Source organism: Scyliorhinus torazame, chromosome 3, assembly GCF_047496885.1.
Source record: "Scyliorhinus torazame isolate Kashiwa2021f chromosome 3, sScyTor2.1, whole genome shotgun sequence".
Lineage (NCBI taxonomy): Eukaryota > Metazoa > Chordata > Chondrichthyes > Carcharhiniformes > Scyliorhinidae > Scyliorhinus > Scyliorhinus torazame.
In genome coordinates this window covers 115,522,083-115,537,134 of record NC_092709.1, presented here as the reverse complement: position 1 = coordinate 115,537,134, position 15,052 = coordinate 115,522,083, and the positions used below count along the sequence as shown (strand labels likewise).

The following is a 15,052-nucleotide window of genomic DNA, read 5'->3' as shown; positions in this document are numbered from 1 at the left end:
TGTGGAGCACATGTGTTACTTTTTCAGAGCACACGGCATAGAAGGGACGAAAGGCAAAAAGTGATTTTGCCCACAGCCTGTGGCACCCAGAACTGCAGTGTAATCAGAAGCTTGACCAACCCGGAGGCCCCGGATTCCAAATCATTTAATGATCTTGAAGAATTAGTTAGAGGTCATTATCACCCGAAACCCTCTATCATCCTTCAGCGGTACAAGTTCAATCCAATCGGGAAGGCCCCAGGTGAATCTATTGTGGCTTTTATGGCTGGCTTGAGGAAGTTTGCGGAATATTGTGATTTTGCGATGTTCCTGAATGATTTGTTGCATGACAGGCTGGTGTGTGGGGTGAATAACATGACTATTGTCAAGACGTTGCTGGTGGGATGGAGCTGGACTTAAAAAGGGCGATGGAAATAGTTTTATCCATGGAGGGGGCTGAGAAAAGGGTGCAGGAATTGCAAAACTAGTTATCCAGTCAATGTGATCAGAAAGGGCGAGGTCCACCAGTTGGAGCAGGGAGCCACAAGTAGCAGCACAGGAATAGAACATAGAACATACAGTGCAGAAGGAGGCCATTCGGCCCATCGAGTCTACACCAACCCACTTAAGCCCTCACTTCCACCCATTCCCCGCAACCCAATAACCCCTCCTAACCTTTTTGGTCACTAAGGGCAATTTAGCATGGCTAATCCACCTAACCTACACATCTTTGGACAGTGGGAGGAAACCGGAGCACCTGGAGGAAACCCACACAGACATGGGGAGAACGTGCAGACTCCGCACAGACAGTGACTCAGCAGGGAATCGAACCTGGTACCCTGGCGCTGTGAAGCCACAGTGCTATCCACTTGTGCTACCGTGCTGCCCGAATGAAGCTTACGGTGCAGATTGGGAAGATTCACCCGCGGAGGGAACTGAGGCAGATGCCACCGCCTTGATTGGACAGCGAGTTTTAATGAATGTTTTTGTTGTGGAGGAAGCCATGCCCAAGACAGGTGCAGGTTCGTAGGGTCGAGTGTCTTCGGTGCGATGAAAGAGGTCACTTGAGACACAGATGCAGAGACAAGCAGAGCCAGCTTGGCCCAGGATGGGAAATAAACTGGCATCTGTTCAGAATATTGAGGAACACCAGTCAATTTTTTTAAATTTTTAAAATGTTTTTATTACTTTTTCTGAGTTACCAAGCCAGGGCTCAGAGTGTGGTCAGGGGCAAACCCCTAATCCAGCTCCTCGCCTCCTCCAAAAAACAATTCAAATTGAATCCAATTCATGGTCCCCACAAGAGAGACCATAAGACATAGGAGTGGAAGTAAGGCCATTCGGCCCATCGAGTCCACTCCACCATTCAATCATGGCTGATTTCAACTCCATTTACCCGCTCTCTCTCCATAGCCCTTAATTCCTCGAGAAATCAAGAATTTATCAACTTCTGTCTTAAAGACACTCAACGTCCCGGCCTCCACCGCCCTCTGTGGCAATGAATTCCACAGACTCACCACTCTCTGGCTGAAGAAATTTCTCCTCATCTCTGTTCTAAAGTGACTCCCTTTTATTCTAAGGCTGTTCCCCCAGGTCCTAGTCTCCCCTGTTAATGGAAACAACTTCCCTACATCCACCCTATCTAAGCCATTCATTATCTTGTAAGTTTCTATTAGATCTCCCCTCAACCTCCTAAACTCCAATGAATATAATCCCAGGATCCTCAGATGTTCATCGTATGTTAGGACTACCATTCCTGGGATCATCAGTGTGAATCTCCGCTGGACCCGCTCCAGTGCCAGTATGTCCTTCCTGAGGTGTGGGGCCCAAAATTGCTCACAGTATTCTAAATGGGGCCTAACTAATGCTTTATAAAGCTTCAGAAGTACATCCCTGCTTTTATATTCCAAGCCTCTTGAGATGAATGACAACATTGCATTTGCTTTCTTAATTACGGACTCAACCTGCAAGTTTACCTTTAGAGAATCCTGGACTAGGACTCCCAAGTCCCTTTGCACTTCAGCATGATGAATTTTGTCACCGTTTAGAAAATAGTCCACGCGTCTATTCTTTTTACCAAAGTGCAAGGCCTTGCACTTGCCCACGTTGAATTTCATCAGCCATTTCTTGGACCACTCTCCTAAACTGTCTAAATCTTTCTGCAGCCTCCCCACCTCCTCCATACTACCTGCCCCTCCACCTATCTTTGTATCATCGGCAAACTTAGCCAGAATGCCCCCAGTCCCGTCATCTAGATCGTTAATAAATAAAGAGAACAGCTGTGGCCCCAACACTGAACCCTACGGGACAGCACTCGTCACCGGTTGCCATTCCGAAAAAGAACCTTTTATCCCAACTCTCTGCCTTCTGCCTGACAGCCAGTCGTCAATCCATGTTAGTACCTTGCCTCGAATACCATGGGCCCTTATTTTACTCAGCAGTCTCCCGTGAGGCACCTTATCAAAGGCCTTTTGTAAGTCAAGATAGACAGACCAGATCTGAGCCAAAAGGCCGAGAAGCGATGGAACACCAGTCAATTGAGAGGAACGTTGAACCACATTGACGTGGGCAGAGTGACTTTAATAACCGTAGTAGTACTTGTCAATGGACCCCCCTTAAAGATGGGAGTAGACACCGGGGCTTCAGGGACTGTTTTAAGAGAACAAATTTATCATTATTTGCAAGACGGTGTCCAGCCATTGAGGTTGAAGAACACTGTGGCCCAGGTAGCCACTTGTATAGGGGAGGCAACAAAAATCAAGGAGATCATGATGGCTCTGGTAGCATATTGGCAGCAGTCGGTCCAGTTCCCACTTGTCGTCATAAGTGAATGGGGTCCAAACTTAACGGGACGCGACTGGCTCCAACACATAAAATTGAATTGGGTGGAAATATTAAAACTAGGCGAGGGAGACCTGTACGAAGTTATCCGAAGGTATTCTGAGATCTTCCCAAATGAACTGGGGAAGAGAGAGGGGCCCCAAGCCACAATATTTGCAAACGCTGAGTCCACAACTGGATTTTCTAGGGCCCTTATTCCATCTTAGAAAATGTGGAAGCAGAGCTTCAGCGCCTTAAAGACCTAGCCTCCATTTGACTGGTACAGTTCGCAGGGTGGGCTGCACCTATCGTACCCGTCCTCAAGCTGGACAAGACGGTCCAAATTTGTAGGAATTATAAACTAGCAGTCAATTGAGCAGCTGATTTGGACCAGTACCCCATACCTCAGATTGAGTAGCTGTATGCTAAACTCGCTGGGGGTTTGACATTCACCAAGTTGGATATGAACCATGCTTATTTGCAACTGGAGTTAGACGGGGCTTCCCGAGTGTGCTTTAGCATCAACAAGCACAAAGGCTTGTATGAGTATACTAGGTTACCATTCGGGGTATTGTCAACATGCACAATTTGTTGCAGGGCCTGCCCAAAGTTGCCATTTATTTAGATGATCTCCCGATTACCGGTTCCACAGAAGAGGAACACTTAGCCAACTTGGAAGAAGTGCTGGAAAGATTCTCAAACGCTGGCGTGTGCTTGAAAAGGAAAAAAATGTACGTTCCAGTCCAACGAGGTTACCTATTTGGGCTACAGTGTTGACCCAAGTGGGTTGCACCCAATGGAGGAGAAGATTAAAGCCATCGGAGAAACGCCCATCCTACGGAGTTGAAGTCCTTTTTGGGAACTATTACTAAACATTCCTTCTGAATCTGGCCACCCTGTTAGTGCCATTACATGTTTTGTTGAAGAAACACCAGAAATGATTTTGGAAGACAACCAAAAGGAGGCCTTCCATCAAGTGAAGCAGCAACCTCAGTCCACTTGTTTACTGATCCGAAGAAACCCTTGTTAGGATTATTCGATGAGGATAAGACAATTTACCCTATTGCCTCTGCCTGAATACAATACTGGACGTTGCTACTGACTGCCTATGAATCTACATTGGAGCATCGGCCTGGGGCCAGATACGCCATGCCGATGCCTTGAACTGTTTCCATTACCCGTAAGCTCCACACCCCCACTGGTGCTTGAGAAAGTCACGATGACTTAAACTTCCTGGAGACCTTAAAAGTGACCATGAGACAAATCCAGTCATGGACACAAAAAGACCCTATCCTGTCAAAAATCAAGTAAATGATTTTGAATGGTGGTTTCCCTGGTCCTGTTTCAGAAACGCGAAAGCCATATTTTACCAGGAGCACAAGTTGAGTTGTGAGGACCGTGTGATCCTGTGGGGTTCGCCTGTCTTAGTTCTGGGTCCTGGCAGCCGGCTGTTATTGGAGGAGTTGCATAATGCCCACATGGGCATATCTAAAATGAAGATGTTGCAACAAAGCTATGTTTGATAGCCCTGCACCGACGCCGACATTATTAGCATGGTGGAGCACTGAGACCGGTGTCAAGAACTGCGGAACTTGCCCACTGCCGCACCTCTGCATCCCTGGGAATGGTCTGGTAGGCCTTGGGTCTGGGGATTTTCATGGGGACCATGTCCCTTTTGTTGGTAGATGCCCAGTCAAAATGGATGGATGTGTACCAAATGAAGTTCACTACATCTTTCGGACCATCGAGCGGTTGCGCCAGTATCTTTGTGCCCATGGTGTACCCGGGATCCTTGTCTTGGACAATGTTCCTGTGTTTACCAGTATGAAATTCCAGCGGCACCGTACCACCCATCATCAAACGGGTTGGCAGGACGTACAGACCGGAATGAGGAAACAGTCGCCGGCTTCCTTGGATACCAAGATTTCACAGTTTATGTTGTCATAAAGGATTACCCCGCATTCCACGACGGGGTTTCCCTGGCGGAGCTGCTGATGGGCCGTGTTTGCGGAATCGAATGAGTCTGATCTTCCCGAATTTAGTGGGGAGGGTGCAACCCAGGCAAGACCTCCAAATAAGGAACCATGATTCATCGAGGGCAGAGAGAGCATTTGAAATAAATGACCCGGCTTTCAGAATGAACTTTGGAAACAGACCTAGCTGGGTCTCGGGGTTTGTTGTCGGCAAGACAGATTCGGTGTCATATGAGGTACGGACCCAGGATAAGATCCTGCAGAAGCATTTGGATCATTTAAGAAGATGAGGGCCTTGGGGGGCGGCGGGGAGTTTTCGGTATCTGGGGATCCAGATAACCAGGAGATAGGGGGCCCTACATAAACTGAATGTGACGAGGTTGGTGGAGCAAATGGAGGAGGACTTCAAAAGATGGGACATGTTACCGCTCTCGCTGGCGGGTAGAGTGCAGTCGGTCAAAATGGTGGTCCTCCCGAGGTTTCTGTTTGTGTTTCAGTGCCTTCCCATCGTGATCACCAAGACCTTTTTTAAGAGAGTAGGCAGGAGTATAATGGGGTTTGTATGGGCGAATAGGACCCCGAGGGTAAGGAGAGGGTTCCTGGAACGAAGTAGGGACCGAGGAGGGTTGGCGCTGCCAAACCTAGGGAGCTATTACTGGGCAGCAAATGTGACGATGATCCGCAAGTGGGTGATGGAGGGAGAGGGGGTGGCATGGAAGAGGATGGAGATGGCGTCCTGTAAAGGAACGAGCCTGGGGGCGTTGGAGACGACACCGCTGTCGCTCTCGCCGACAAGGTACACCACGAGCCCAGTGGTGGCGGCAACGCTAAGGATCTGGGGTAAGTGGAGACGGCACAGGGGGCAATGGGAGCCTTGGTGTGGTCCCCGATCAGGGGTAACCACCGGTTTGTCCCGGGGAAGATGGACGGGGGGTTCCAGAGCTGGCATCGGGCGGGGCTTAGAAGAATGGGGGACCTGTTCATTGACGGGATGTTTGCGAGCCTAGGGGCACTGGAGGAGAAGTTTGAGATACCCCCGGGAAATGCTTTTAGATATATGCAGGTGAGGGCGTTTGTGAGGCAACAGGTGAGGGAATTCCCGTTGCTCCCGGTACAAGAAATTCAAGATAGGGTGATCTCAGGTGTGTGGGTCGGGGAGGGCAAGGTGTCGGCAATACACCAGGAGTTGAAAGAAGAGGGGGAAGCGCTGGTAGAAGAGTTGAAGGGTAAATGGGAGGAGGAGCTGGGGGAGGAGATCGAGGAAGGTCTCTGGGCTGATGCCCTAGGTAGGGTTAATTCCTCCTCCTCGTGTGCCAGGCTCAGCCTGATACAATTTAAGGTGGTTCACAGAGCTCACTTGACGGGGGCGAGGTTGAGCAGGTTCTTTGGGGTAGAGGACAGATGTGGGAGGTGCTCAGGGAGCCCGGCGAACCATGTCCATATGTTTTGGTCATGCACGGCACTGGAGGGGTTCTGGAGAGGAGTGGCGGGAGTAATATCTCAGGTGGTGAAAGTCCGGGTCAAGCCAAGCTGGGGGCTAGCAATATTTGGAGTAGTGGACGAGCCGGGAGTGCAGGAGGCGAAAGAGGCCGGCATTCTGGCCTTTGCGTCCCTAGTAGCCCGGCGAAGGATCTTGCTAATGTGGAAGGCGGCGAAGCCCCCCAGCGTGGCGGCCTGGATAAACGACATGGCTGGGTTCATAAAGCTGGAGAGGATTAAGTTTGCCTTGAGAGGGTCTGCGCAGGGGTTTTACAGGTGGTGGCAACCGTTCCTAGACTATCTCGTGGAGCGTTAGAGGAAGGTCGGTCAGCAGCAGCAACCCAGGGGGGTGGGGGAGGGGGGGGGGGTGCGTCTTGGGAGGGGGGGGGAATGGGGGATTGCTTGGGGGGGGGTGGATGAGCAAGAAGGGTTGGGGAACATGAAGGGTTGGGGAAACTGGCATGTGCGGGAGAGAGGCAGTGTATAAAGCTATGTAAATATACCATTTTGCCATGTATATATCTTGCTCAGTGCGATTTCTTGTTATTTTGTTACGGGCGGGGGGGGGGGGGGTGTTATTGTTTGTAAGGGAGAAAAATTGTGTTGTTAAAAAACTTTAATAAATATATATTTTTAAAAAAGGATGAGGGCCTTCACTGGAGGCGGTGGCCCCTTCAACATCCAACCTACCCATGGTTAGCACCGATCAGGGGCTCAAAGTGGCCGAACATGAGTCTAGAACCTGTGGTCACTGGGCAAGTAGGAGCAGAGGCCAAGGAGCTACCCGTACCCACAAAAGAAATTGGTGAGACCGGCCCAAACAAGTCAACCCCATGTGAGAACCCCAACCGTCGTTACTTTGTCGTTCCCAATGCGAACAGAGGCCACTCGATAGACTGAGCTATTGAGACCAAGATCTTCAAAGAACAAAGAAAAGTACAGCACAGGAACAGGCCCTTCGGCCCTCCAAGCCTGCGCCAACCATGCTACCCGTCTAAACTAAAATCTTCTACATTGGCTATTCTACAGTCCCCCGGGACATCTCCTGAAGACAGTGAGGATCCAAAGATTTCTGTCAAGACCTCAGCAATTTCCTCTCTTGCCTCTTTCAGTATTCTGGGGTAGATCCCATCAGGTCCTGGGGACTTATCCACCTTAATATTTTTCAAGACGCCCAACACCTCGGGCGGAATTCTCCGACCCCCCGCTGGGTCGCAGAATCGCCGGGGGGCGGCGTGAATCCCGCCCCCGCCGGCTGCCAGATTCTCCGGTGCCAGGGTTTTGACGGGCCGCGCCGGTCGGCGGACGCTGGCAGCGGCCCCCCCGGCGATTCTCCGGCCCATGATGGGCCGAGTGGCTACCCGTTTTCGGCCAGTCCCGCCGGCGTATATTACACCAGGTATTTGCCGGTGGGACCTGGCTGCGCGGCGGCGGCCGGGGTCCTCGGGGTGGTGCGGGGAGATCTGGTCCCGGGAGGTGCCCCCACAGTGGCCTGGCCCGCGATCGGGGCCCACCGATCCGCGGGCGCGCCTGTGCCGTGGGGGCATTCTATTCTGCTGCGTCAGCTGCTGTGGTTCTCCGCGATGGCCGACGCGGAGATGAACCCCCCTGCGCATTCGGCACTGGTTGGCATGGCGCCAAGCCCTTTCTGCCCGCCCGACGCCAGAGTGGTTCACGCCACTCCTTCATGCCAGAGTTGCCCGCCCCGCCGGGTTTCGCAGAATCCCGCCCCTCGTCTTTCTGGATCTCAGTGTGACCCAGGCTATCTACATATCCTTCTCCAGACTCAACATATGCCAATTCCTTCTCTTTGGGGAATACTGATGTAAAGTATTCATTTAGTACCTCACCCGTTTCCTCTGGCTCCACACATAAATTCCCTCCACTGTTCTTCAGTGGGCCAACCCTTTCCCTGGCTACCCTCTTGCTTTTTATGTACGTGTAAAAAGCCTTGGGATTTTCCTTAACCCTATTTGTCAATGACTTTTCGTGACCCCTTCTAGCCCTCCTGACTCCTTGCTTAAGTTCTTTCCTACTTTTCTTATATTCCACAAAGGCTTTGTCTGTTCCCAGACTTTAAGCCCTGACAAATGCCTCCTTTTTCTTTTTGACGAGGCCTACAATATCTCTCGTTATCCAAGGTTCCCGAAACTTGCCATATTTATCCTTCCTCCGCACAGGAACATGTTGGTTCTGAATTCCTTTCAACTGACATTTGAAAGCCTCCCACATGTCAGATGTTAATTTACCCTCAAACATCCGCCCCCAATCTAGGTTCTTCAGTTCCTGCCTAATATTGTTATCATTAGCCTTCCCCCAATTTAGCACATTCACCCCAGGACCGCTCTTATCCTTGTCCACCAGCACTTTAAAACTTACTGAATTGTGGTCACTGTTCCCGAAATGCTCCCCTACTGAAACTTCTACCACCTGGCCGGGCTCATTCCCCAATACCAGATCCAGTACAGTCCTGTCCCTAGTTGGACTATCTACGTAATGTTTTAAGAAGCCCTCCTGTATGCTCCTTACAAACTCTGCCCCGTCTAAGCCCCTGGCACTAAGTGAGTCCCAGTGAATATTGGGGAAGTTAAAGTCTCCCATCACAACAACCCTGTTGCTTTTACTCCTTTCCCTCAACCAGGTCTCTGTAATGACAACAACATCATAGTTCCAAGTACTAATCCAAGCTTTAAGTTCATCTGCCTTACCTGTTATACTTCTTGCATTAAAACATATGCACTTCAGGCCACCAGTCCCTCTGTTTTCAGCAACATCTCCTTGTCTGCTCTTCCTCAGAGCCATAGTGGCCCTATTTCCTAGTTCTCCCTCAATTTTTTCAACTTCTCACCAAGTGCTCCGGTACCCACCCCACTGCCACACTCGTCAACCCTCCCGGGTGACACTAGCAAACATCAGTACCTGGGGGGGGGGGGGGGGGGGGGGGGGGGGGGGGGTACTAGTGGACCTGAGGGAGGAATGTTGTTGCAGTGAACATCAAGGATCACGTGACCTCCCAGACTGAGGCCTCAACAAACCTAGGAGGCAACGTAGCGGCCAGCCTATCAGGGCAAAGCCCACAGAATTCCAGCAGGCTGGGTGCCCTTAAAACCTGCAGAACAGATCCATTCTCGGAGCAGAGTTGAAGTCACTGGCCAATATTGTAATGTTCCTTTATACTTTCTGCTAATGATTTTTTTACCTCCAAATAAACTGTCTGTTGCTATTATCCGCTGATGGTTGCCTGGAGTTCCTGTTACTACAGTATTATAACCCTAGTCAACAGCACATGTTAATACACAATACCATCATGTTTACGGAGCCAGTGACTTATTCTTCGACCTATCCATACAGCACACTGCATTGTACAGTACAAGTGGCTTGCCTCCATGCAACAAAACAACAGCTAACTGGAAACAGTCCCTTTTCCCCCTAACATTCTCATAAAAATGTGTTTGTATTAAAAATACAGTATTTAATTTGATGTATTATTGTAAAATATCTCCATGGATAAATGGAGTATAAAATAAATAGCAGAATCAGTTTGAATTGATATATTTTTTTAAAGGATTCACTCTTAACAGCAAGACTTTTAAGTTTTTTTAATATAAAATTAACTTCACAGAATGTCACCAAACCTTGCTACATGAGTTTGCCTAATAATATCTTTAACACAAGTGAAATTAAAATGTCAGCATTTAACACATGGTCATTTAGTCCTTGTCAATTTTCAAAACCATGTATTAAAACACCAAGCTGGCTGATGATAACTTGTGCCTGTTCCTGAATCTAATACATCTCCACTCATGTGAAGGACATTTTTTCTTCATAAAAAAACTTCAAAAACATAAACCACAGCAAAGCATGATTTGCATATGACATCACTGTGACGGCTTTTCAGGCTCTTCTGGCAAAAATAAATATTTTCCCATCACTTTTTTTCTTGTCTCTATAACGTTTCCTTACACTACTTAATAGCTCTTTAGACAATGCAGGGTAACGAGGTGCAGAGCATATACAGAGCTTGACTGAGCACCCAGCTTGCAGTCTGTAAAATGCAAACATCTTTGTCATTTATCTCCCAGGCAAGCTTTGGCAGAACAGAACATAAAATAACAAACTAGGTTACCTGAGCACATATCTCCAATGCTGTACTTCCACCTGACAGCACATTGCTGCATTCACTTTCAGCCTTCATTCAGCCACCCTGTCTCACAGCCACATCTTTTTTTGTTGTTGTTCACCTTTTAGCTTAATATCCTCCTGCAGCCAGCTTTGCCCCACATCTGTTTTCCAGGGAAGTTAGGAAAAGAGAGGTCACGAAGCATAATGTTCTGTGGCGGGGGCAGGGCAATGCAAAGGAGAGGCTGGATTACTTTGGTCTGATCGAGCACAGAGGCAGCCAATGTGCATAATTCATGAAACAAGATGAAAGTCCGCTTGCCCTCCCCGTAAGTGTCGTTTGGAGCATTAAAGCAGGTTGTCAAAGGCTGTTTTGAGACATTCCCTCTCTTAATAAAAATGTCTTAACCTGAAGGACTCTCCTGCTACGGAGTCAGACAAAAGGCTGACATACAAATAAGAGAACAGCAGGCGATTGGGACAAAATAATCCAACTGTTTTCAATTACTTCAGTCTGAATGTCTATATTTGAGACTCAGAACAAGTGTTCGAGCATAAGCAATAAATTGAGAATTGTTTGATTCATTCTTGAGCTATTCACAAAGTTAATTAAAATATGGACTCCAGGAGTTTAATGATGACATTCAAGTTTTTTTCATTGTCTGATCACAAAGGAACCACAAAAGACTGCAGCTTTTTCTCATTGGCATTTCTGTTGCTGCACTGATAATTGATATTCTGAAATCATTTAAAAGTCTCATGCCATAAAAACAATAGATGGTTTTAATTGGAAACAAGCTCAGGATTGAACAACACAAAAGGTTTTTTGAAAAAAACTCACTCTGCTCAGTGGGAAAATGCGATAGGCAAGCTGTTAAAATGGGGCAGCTTCATTTCTCACTCTCTGCCCAGTTAAAAAAAAAATATAGGGCGAAATTCTCCGTTATCGGCGCAAAAAATGGCGCAAATCCGACTTGCGTCACGTCGGAAAAATGGGTCGAAAGTCTCCGGCCCGAAATGGGCTAGCAGCGACGTAACGGGATCCACGCTTGCGCAGTGGTTCACACCGTGCAGTGTCATACGCGCCGCACGGCGTGACGGCTCATAAGGCCACGCTGCTCCCCCCCACCCGACCGGAACACCCGACCGGAACACCCGACTGGATGGCTGGCCGCCGCTCAGCCCCGAGGTTCGAGTCACGCGATGTGGAGGCGCTCCTGGACGCGGTGGGGCAGAGGAGGGACGCCCTGTATCCCGGGCACGGCCGCAGAGTTGCCACACGCCACAGCCGGCGTCTGTGGAGGGAAGTGGCAGAGGGCCGTCACCCGCTGCGGCCCTGACACCACGGACAGGCACCCGAGTGCCACAAGAAGGTGAACGACCTCGTCAGAGCAGGCAGGGTGAGCCTCCCCATATTCCCCCTCCCCAATATCCCCCCCTCCCCCATATCCCCCATATCCCCCCTCCCCAATATCCCCCATATCCCCCCTCCCCCATATCCCCCCCTCCCCCATATCCCTCCCTCCCCCATATCCCCCCTCCCCATATCCCCCCTCCCCATATCCCCCCTCCCCATATCCCCCCCTCCCCCATATCCCCCCCTCCCCCATGTCCCCCCCTCCCCATGTCCCCCCTCCCCCATATCCCCCCTCCCCAATATCCCCATATCCCGCCTCCCCATATCCCCCTCCCCCATATCCCCCCTCCACCATACCCCCCCTCCCCCATATCCCCCCTCCCCATATCCCCCCTCCCCCATATCCCCCATATCCCCAAGTGAATCCAGCCTAACCTTAACCTCTGCAATGCACGTGCAACCGATGGCGTGCATTCATATACCTGCCTAACAGTGTTGCCTTTTACCCCTGCACCCCCCCCCCCACCCCCCCCCACAGGAGAAGTGCGCACACAACAATAGGGAGCATGTGAGGACTGGAGGAGGCCCCGCTGATGAGAGGCCACTGACCGAACACGAGGAAAGGGCCCTGGAACTGGCTGGCGGACCTGAGGACCGGGAGGTTGCTGATGCAGAGGTCGGGGGCATACTAGCAAGTGAGCCACCGACAGCCCGTCCCCATATCCTCCCTCCCCTATATCCCCCTCCCCCATATCACCTGATCACTGCCTGATGTCTAACCATGCATGCTTCATTGTGTATCGCAGGACCAAACGTCCAGGCACCCATCCCCGCAGATGCAGACCGCCCGCAGGATGCCCCTCGGAGGCCACGGGAGACGGAGAGACCCGGACCCTCCAGCATGCGACGCCCGCAGGATGCCCCTCGGAGACCACGGGAGACGGAGAGACCCGGACCCTCCAGCATGCGACGCCCGCAGGATGCCCCTCGGAGACCACGGGAGACGGAGAGACCCGGACCCTCCAGCATGCGACGCCCGCAGGATGCCCCTCGGAGGCCACGGGAGACGGAGAGACCCGGACCCTCCAGCATGCGACGCCCGCAGGACGCCCCTCGGAGGCCACGGGAGACGGAGACACCCGGACCCTCCAGCATGCGACGCCCGCAGGATGCCCCTCGCACACCACGGGAGACGGAGAGACCTGGAGCAACAGGGAGACGACACCCCCGTCACGTGCGGGAGCGACGACTCAGCAACGAGGGGGGCAGCCACAGGCCCCCGTCACATCTGAGCCAGGACACCACTACCCAGGATACCACTACCCAGGACACGACTACCAGGACACCACTACCCAGGACACCACTACCCAGGACACCACTACCCGGGACAGCACTGCCCAGGACACCCCTACCCGGGACAGCACTACCCAGGAAGACGAAATACCGGACAGTGACTCAGAGTGGATGGGTGGAGACGAACCCCCACCCCAAAGTGCCATGGAATCAGAGTGGGACGAAGAGCACGACACAACACCACTGCTGTCACCAACACCCTCCACCATCGCAGAAACACTCACCTCGGTTGGGCACTTTAGTGGTCTGCTACACTCACTGGTGCGCACAACACAGCCGTCCCGGTACAGCAGGTGGAGGTAGGAGCAGCAGAGGGGCCGGGCGGTCGGAGGCAGCCCAGCCCAAGCGAACATCTGCCGCCCAGATGGATCCCGGGTTCCTGGAGTTACCACACCCCACACATAGATCCGATGCAACCACCGACCCGGAGACGAGCGAAGAGGGTGACGGCCGGCTTGCGGCGGCTGCAGTCCCAGGTGGAGGAGTCCACCCCGCGTCCAGGAGCTGGGAGTGGTGCCGGTCATGCGTTGCCACCCAGGCTGACACCGCACGGGTGGCGTCCGCGGTGGAGGCAAAGGGTGCGACGGTGTCAGACATGGGGAACGGTTTGCGAGGACTGGGGCTCTCCGTGCAGGCGTCGTCTGTGGCCCAGGACATGGCTGCCCTCTCACAGGAGGCCATGAGCCAGTGCCAGCGCCAGATGGCAGAGGCGCTCAACGCCATAGCCCAGTCTCTGCAGGCCATGGCCCAGTCTCAGCAGGCCATGGCCCAGTCTCTGCAGGCCATCGCTGAGGGCATCGGCGCCAGTGGCCATGTGCGAGCCGGCGTCGCACTGTCACAGACAGGGTTTGCCAACCCCCTGGGCTCCATGGCTGCAAACCTGCAGACCCCTGTCGATACCAGCACGGGCCTCCAGGACTGGCAGCGCCAGATGTCGGGGGGGGCGTCGGATGGCCAGTCCGTTCGCATCCCCCACCTATGTAGAGGCCTGGGGGCCATCGGGCACCCGAGGGAGGAGGAGGTGGTGTGGTCCGTCCCGGCTCCCCCTGTAGGGGAGGTCCCGGTACACCGCGACACCTCGGACTCCCCCCCCTTCCGTCCCAGGTGCATCGGGTGGGGCAACGGGCAGGACAGGCTGGCAGCTCGCCATCCCAGTCGTCGGGCCGCAGCCTGGCCCATCTAGGCCAGGACGCCCCAGGAAACGGCCGCCAAAGAGATCCAGTGTCAGAGGGCAGGAATCACAGGAGTCCACCTCCAGTTCTGCTGTACCGTCTGGGGAACCACGTAGACGTAGTCAAAGGGCCCGTAAGGCCAAACAATTAGACACTGAGTAAGTTGGCATGGGTGCAGGGCACAGATGAGTTTTAGGGGCTAGGGCACGTGCATGAACTCGTTTGGTTATTAAAGTCAATGTTACACCTACAGAAGCTGCCTTTGTGCTCTGTCCAAAGCGTGCGGGGGTGTCATGTACGTTGAGCGCAAGTGTGTGTGTGAGGGGTGGTCTTACCTCAGCCCCAGGTGAGTCTGCCCCCTTCCCCCTGGGCCGCCATCACATCCCCCGGGCAGAGGACGGGACCGTGTGCTGCAGTGTCACAGCCGCATGCAGGGATGGTCCGGTGGATGGTGGTACTCTGGCCATGGGTCAGACATAGTCAACGATGTGGAGCCAGGAGCTCACCGCAGGGCGGGTTGTCATCATTCTCCATGGCCTGCAATAGACACGCGTCCACCCGCAACTGTGTGAGCCCGGCCCGTTGTGCCGCAGGTGGATCGGCAATGGGGGGGGGTGGTGTGCATGCGGGTGGGGTGGGTGGGGTTGGGGAGGGGGGTGAGGGTGCTAGGTGGGTGGATGGGTGGGGTGTGTGGGTGGTCGGCTGTTGCCATGGTGTGCGGTCTGTGGCCATACTACCCGATTCCCACGCCCATCTAGTCAGTGAAGCGGGGCGGCTATCAGTCTGTCCCGTGCCCGCTG

At 52.5% G+C, this 15,052-nt stretch overlaps 1 protein-coding gene across 4 annotated transcripts in view; it reads right to left on the bottom strand.

The window, feature by feature from the left end:
- LOC140408653 (E3 ubiquitin-protein ligase MARCHF1-like) overlaps window positions 1-15,052 on the bottom strand; it is a 1,031,995-nt gene that overhangs the window by 455,285 nt on the left and 561,658 nt on the right. Inside the window, exon 1 of one of the 4 annotated variants that reach the window (XM_072496144.1) lies at window positions 10,378-10,788. The exons of 2 other annotated variants lie outside the window; for them this stretch is intronic. In XM_072496144.1, coding sequence (XP_072352245.1) covers window positions 10,378-10,421 — 44 coding nt within the window. In that variant the 5' untranslated portion in view covers window positions 10,422-10,788. Of the gene's footprint in view, window positions 1-10,377; window positions 10,789-15,052 lie in introns of those variants that run through there. One more of the 4 variants, XM_072496143.1, reaches the window with a different exon arrangement.